At 44.4% G+C, this 6,637-nt stretch overlaps 1 protein-coding gene across 1 annotated transcript in view; it reads right to left on the bottom strand.

Moving 5' to 3' along the window:
• The window catches only part of slc16a2 (solute carrier family 16 member 2), a gene marked incomplete at its 5' end in the record, with an annotated part of 21,172 nt that extends 15,111 nt beyond the window's left edge, over window positions 1–6,061 (bottom strand). Inside the window, 1 exon segment of the mRNA XM_035669655.1 lies at window positions 5,121–6,061. Coding sequence (XP_035525548.1) covers window positions 5,121–5,553 — 433 coding nt within the window.
• Between the last annotated feature and the right edge of the window lie 576 nt (window positions 6,062–6,637).

Below are 6,637 nucleotides of genomic sequence, written 5' to 3'. Positions count from 1 at the left end.
GACTTTCTTTAGTGGCAAACATGATTTTACTAGACACAGGAGGAAATGTTCCATCAACTAAACAATACAACATATTGTGGTAGATATTGTCTTGGGTACTCTCAGTCAAAATAACAATAGCCATATGTATTTAACGGAAAAGGCTGAAGTACAAGGCTAAAGACGGAAGCCCATTCCCTCAAGGTGCAGGGGCTGGATAGTGTGTTGTTATATGACGTACATGGGCATTCGACTCTGCACCTGGTGGCACACCGTATTGCCTGGCGGCCTGTCACCCCCCGCTGCTCTCTCTCTCTCCACCCTTTCCTTTCTCTCTACAGCTGACACTATGCATTAAAAGGCAATAAAAGCCCTCAAAAATATTGTTTTTAAAGAGTGCACACAGTCAAAGAGCATAACAAAGCGTGGTTGTAAAATGACCACAGTGTATTATTAATGGGTGGGTTTGAGTCTTCATTTTAAGCATCTCTAAAAAAAGGAAATACATATAATGTAAGTCAGTAAGAGTCTGTCACTGACATGTTTGCTCTCTGTGGTTAAGTTTCCCAGAAGATACTGTATATTTTAAACTATAAGCTATGTTTACCAGAACAGAATTCTGCCAATGTTTGGGTTAATCCTCAGTTAGCTTTTTAGCTTAAATTTTCACCAGGTCTTATTGGACAACACACACAACAGTCAAGAAACACCAGTTGTTCTGCTTATGAGCACACAGCAAGGCCATTTTGAGAAAATTCTCATGAGGAAAACACATGGAAGCAAAACATGTTAACTCAGCAGGTAGCTTGCAGATCCCCAGCGCATTGTATATCAAGCAAATGACAGCAAGTGCCAGGAAATAAATGATTTATGACTCTGTTGTATAGTTTCACAGAAGAAACTCAATGTGTATTGTGTTTATAAAGTTTCGTTTTAGCGTCAACTACCTGGCTGGCTTTTAACCATACAGAACATCAGGTGAGGCTGAATAGTTTGCAGAGGATTGCCAGTGTAAGACATTCATTTGTGGGACCAGCTGTTACAAACATGAGGAGTGTTTTCAAACATGTCAGCTTGAGCCCGAGTGAGTTTGACAGCAGGAGTTTCCAGATGCTCCATGAGTTGTTCAGTTGGTACCGCTCATTAACAATCTGCAACTCCTTCTGCTGTTTTCTAGTCATATCCAATCTAATATAGCTGTGCAAACCGCTTGTGTTGCCACTGTCAATAATGCAAGATGGGGTGTATGGATATGCAGGGAGCGCAGTGTGCACAACTCGATTTCCCTGCGCACACACAGGCTCTCAGACTTCAACACGATCTGTTGTGCTACGTTTCTCAAGGTTAATGCCACATGTCCCCTAAACATTTGCCTCTAACTGTGAAAAGGATGATGCTACTTATCACCTACCCACTCCCTTATGTTGGCTAGGGAGGCTTTCTTTTACCTGTCACTATTTCCATGCGCACCTTCTTGAAAACCGTCTAAAAGAAATGAATTCAACAATGTTAAAATAAAAAGCAATATGTATGCACCTGCTTATGAGTGCATGGAGACTTTAGAGACTCTGATCTGACCTGAACCCAATCCCCTTCCCTCTGGAATTCCAAAAATGCCACAGCGCTCCCTGATCTGCCAACCTGGGATTTCCAGCTGCCCTGGAGATGCTGGTGAAATCTGGGGCAGCAGAGCTACAATACAGCACTACACAGAGCACAGCAGTGTGCTAATGAGGGGAGAAGTTTGCTTGTGACAGCACACACACACCTGTTTAATCCTGGCTTTTTTACTTTACGAGTTAACACTTCTAAGAAACGTCCACCACGAGCGCCGACCACATCTGATATTATGAGGATTACATTCTGATTACAACGAAAGGGACACTGTGTTGAAATGTGCTACTACATTTAACTTGTTTATTTGAAGGTAGAATGGGGCATTGTCTTTTAGGGGACTAATTCTATATGAACTGAATTATACAAAATACAATTTATACAAAATGGGAGACACAAATCCCCTTTTTTTTGTTTAGGTAACAATCACCTGCTTAATTTTACTTATCTAAAGCTTCAATCCCAAAAAAAAAAAGTTTAAAGCTGATATCGATTTTACCCTAATACCCATGATTGCCAAGCCAAATAACAAAGAACAAGGTTACACAAAGAGGAGGACATCATCATCAAACATTTGAACACACATTTCTGGAAAACATCTAGAACACGTCCGAATCTCTGACTAGTTTTACTTGTATGTTTCAGCTGCTGCTTAAAGACTGTAGCACTGATTATGAGCTATTCTGAACTACTGTACACTGTACTGTATGTTTAGTGTGTTTTAATGTTGTGCTGCTGTCAGTAAGATTTATAGTCTGTCCACTAAGGAACGCAATAAAGTGGAAGGAAAACATCTCGTTTTCTGAAGAAGCAGCACTACTAATACTGTTACTGTGTCACTTTTGCCTTTATGCCTTCGAGCAAGGCACAAAAATTCTGTTCCTATTGATTCGTTTCACACTAGTGGCATATAAATGGAAACCATTCTAGGGATCAACGAAAAATTAATCACTTGCTCACTCAGTCCCTTTCTTCCGGCCCTTCACACACATTCCCAGTTTTGCTAAATCTGCTGTACCAGAGCTCGAACTTCTCTCCCACATTCAAGCACACATCACCTCACGAGGGGGCTCACTCCCCCACTGATTATGAAAGCACCGCACTCTTTGTTTTTAATTTTAAAAGAACGCTCCGTTGGATACTTGCACTCCCATGCACACCTTCACATACCAGCAGTTTTGTACTGTTGACCGTGCCATGCTGTAATCACTGGGAAAAACAAAGCCATCTGCAACTCATAACCCGCTCACTTCATTACCTTCTTTTACTAATAAAAGGCTGTTCTGATCCCTTACCTTGGTACTCCTGAGCCATTTTTAAATCTCTTGTTTACCCCTCGGGGCTTAATAAATACCCAGTATAATTGAGTTCAGTAAAAAGACCTAATGGTAATCTCTTAGCAAGTTTTAATCACATCCCAATCACCTCCTCTCCTTATGGTCCTGTAAGTTCACTACCTGTTTAACTTTTACTGACAGTTACTCTCTCGGATTGGACAGTTGTTCAAAAGGAGACTTTGCAAATGTGAGTATTATAGTTAAGCTGTCTCCCCCTCTTTGTTTTGTTCCATCGCTGGGGGGGAAAAAAGGTCAGGACTCAGCATACAAGCTTAATCCTTTCAAATATGAGAACCACCACGAACCAGATCCAAGGAACGGCTGGAGATGAAATCCTTAACAAGCCAAAAAAAAAAAAAAAAGGGGGGTGAATAGAAATATCTTGATAGCAACTGCCCTCTGCTGAATGTGAGATATATAAGTGATATATCAGGTTTTAGATGACTTTGGAAAAGAAACTACCAGTCATACTGTATCTGTTTAAGTCTCTCCATCACACGATACACCAGAGTAACGCGACGCCTTGTCAGCCACAGCAATTTCCTTCGCATAAATAAGAGATGGCAAGGTGCAAGATGACATTAAAAGATATTAACCTGTGCACAACAAACAGGCCTGATCCTGTCTGAGCCTTTGATTTCTCTTCCTCAGTAACTGTTTTCATGGTGATGAGAAACGGTTGAATTTGTTCCAGGGAACAGTCTTAGAACGGTAATCCCTTCCCACATCCTGACCTTAACCTTTTGCTGGTGATTGTGGAACTTAACAGGAAGTTAAGAAAAATATCCGCTCCTGTTACAGGCTGCTCCCTCTTCACCCCCTCCCCCGTTATCTTTTCGCTGAAATCCGCGGTCCGAACGTTCTTACAGCCTCACCCCATAAATCCATCATTAAAAAAATAACTCCCACAATTACTAATTTAGTCGGCAGCTGTTAACGTGATTAGCAACCTCAAAGCTAGAGGCCGAGACTCTGTAACACCATCAAGGGCTCAAACCTCCAGAGATGCTGATCAACTGGATGCCGGCTTTCAGCTTTTGAGCTCAACATTTCCACTACAATGACAAGTACGAGCAAGAAAATGTCAAGTTTCTGTAACTAATGATGGAGCTCCAACAGGATCAGAAAGTCTTGGCACCCCTTCACCTAATAAAAGAGGATGAAGTGTCTCATTACTTGAACGTAAGTAACATTAGTGATTTCTACATTCAGATGTGTCTCCTTGCCTGCTGTATGATTGTATTGCACCACCCAGTATACAGTGAGATCTTGTGCTACAATCCTCAACAGAACTGGTCTAAACTGAAGCCCGCAGGGCTGAGAGAGGGGTGAACATTGGCCTCTTTCTGGTCACATATGCCAGAACAATCAGTAAATTGTGCAATTTTTTTATCAGTTCTGGAAATTTAATTATCATAGGTCCTTTTAGCCTTTTATATGTTATATGTGGCAGTAATGTCCCGCCCTGCCCAGCGAAAGGGGAAAACCCCAAAGAGCAATACAGTAACAGCCGAAATAATGTGCATTGTCACATTCAGGGGGGGAGGTTATTAGGGCTTGCAGAAAGTGTCACTTTGTAAAGTTGTTGTTGGTTTTAAGTACAGTTTGTTCACAGGTTCACACACAGTTCAGATTTCTATACCTTTCCGCCTTATGGGGAAATGTTTTATCAAAGGGCGGCTTGTGATAAACTTAAATGGATTTGCTGCAGCCAGATAATGGAGCTGGAATAACGGTGGTGTTAATGAATGGGTAGAGAGCACAGTACACATTTGGTTGGTAAAACGCCTGCTAATCACTGAACCCCCAGTGGAAAAAAACACATCCAACAAACCAACTCAAATGAGGGATAGGGGTCATTTTTTAGACTGCATGAGGAAAGAGAACATGCAGACTAATAGTAGTAGTGGTGAGGCACGTATGTAATGTAACACTATGTGCCCTTTAAGTGCAGGGTAAACCCACTTGAACTCCAGACTCGTTTTAGACTGTTGCATGTATGTGGCACATTAATAGTAACCCGCAGATCAGAAACTATTAGGCTGCTGTTACATGCTGAAACTCCTTCAAACGTTAAGCATCCTCCGCAGGTCCAATTCCCACTTTTTTAATCGTTCATAGCAGTGATTGTAACCCAAGCACACATGCAGGATGAACGTCCAGTCCATCAGCACACAGTCTGGTACTCACCCACTTTGAACTGAGACGTCTTGTCGTCCGGGTTTGCGTGCTCCTTCACCAGCATCATATGCAGGATGCCGAAAGAGTTTTGGATCCCGAAGATAGACCCATTGCACCAGGTGGCCGCAAACACCACCAGCCAGCCGTAACCTCCTTCGGGCGGGACGAATCCCGCTCCGTGGCCGTGCGCCTCCACCTGGACCCCCGCCTCGGATTCAGAACCCGGGGAGAGGGGAGGCTTGCACCCGGCCTCGATCATCTGCACGGCGCTGTCCTCCTGCGCGATCTTACACTCGCTGCCGGCCGCCTGGTCATCCTTGCTCCGGTCCGCTTCTCCTCCGGGAGCATCCCTCTGCTCCTTCTGAGGATCCGCAGCTGGCTGCTCCGTCCGGGAGTCTCCGCTGGACGGCTGCGCCTGATTGTCTAACCCGTTGATCCCCATGCTGTCTGGTCCGGTGGAGAGGTTACTGTGGACTCTTGGCGCTCATGCATGAGATATAGGTCACTGATATAAGAGAACCAATTTGAATAACAGATTTGATTGGCTATCTGTCAAAATGTGCAAGACAGACGGTCCCTTATTGAGCAGGCAAGCCTCCTACACGCTGCTCCTAGCCCGAGTCTGAGCGTCAACTTCGGCCAATAAACCTGTTAAATGTACCATTCTGCTCGGAGGTCTGTGGGGGGTTTTCTCTCTTCCAGGAAACAGCAGGCACCGCCTATTGCTCCTTAAAAATGTAAGCCCATGTGTCTAGGAGCAGCCTATAGACACCGAAACCATGTAGGCTATGTACTTTTTGCTGGTCTCCCTGCTCGGTGCTCAAACACGGATCATCAACCTGTGAAAACGTCCGCTCGGCTCCGACACCGTATGGTCCAGTCACGCTGTCCGCAACATCCCCCCCGGCGGTGAACGAAGGGATTAGGCGCTCCTCCTGTTTCATCTGATAAAACGTAAACGTGAATTAGGCCCGTGTGGGTCCCGGAGGCTGTCTCGGCTCTAAAGTGTCAACAGAGCTACGGCCGTCATTCAACAGCTCGGCCCCGCCTCCCGGCCCCGGCGGATGGACGGTTGTGACCAATGGCGGAGCTTCGGGGCAGTTACGGTTAAAGTCGTGGGACGAGCTTGGCGCTTCGTGTCTTTTCGGATTCACGTAAAGACCCGAGTGAGCGTCGACGGTTGACGTCTGCTTCAACCGTTTGTTCGGTTAGAAAATGAAGGTTTACGAGGATGAGCCGTTAGGACGGGAGAGGAAGGGGCGGTTGGTTTAATTTACCGTCAGCCGTTAAACGTCTGAATCGGTTTGACGTTGAGAATCTGTCATTGTATGCAAGACTTTGGTTTAGCCCAGTGGTTCCCAACATGGGGGTCGGGACCCTCACTGGGAGTCGCCAATGCTTCATGTACACTCTCTTAGCATTTTGTTAATTTTTGTGTAGAAATTTAAATTAAATTGTTATATTATTATTATATTATTAGGTTCAACTCCATGTAAAGGAAATTCAGAGATTTCTCTCTAAACACA

The sequence above is a fragment of the Morone saxatilis genome, unplaced genomic scaffold (genome assembly GCF_004916995.1).
Source record: "Morone saxatilis isolate NCDOM2014 unplaced genomic scaffold, NCSU_SB_2.0 Contig22, whole genome shotgun sequence".
Lineage (NCBI taxonomy): Eukaryota > Metazoa > Chordata > Actinopteri > Moronidae > Morone > Morone saxatilis.
Note: the sequence above shows the minus strand (reverse complement) of the source record. Positions and strands in the feature narration are given on the sequence as shown.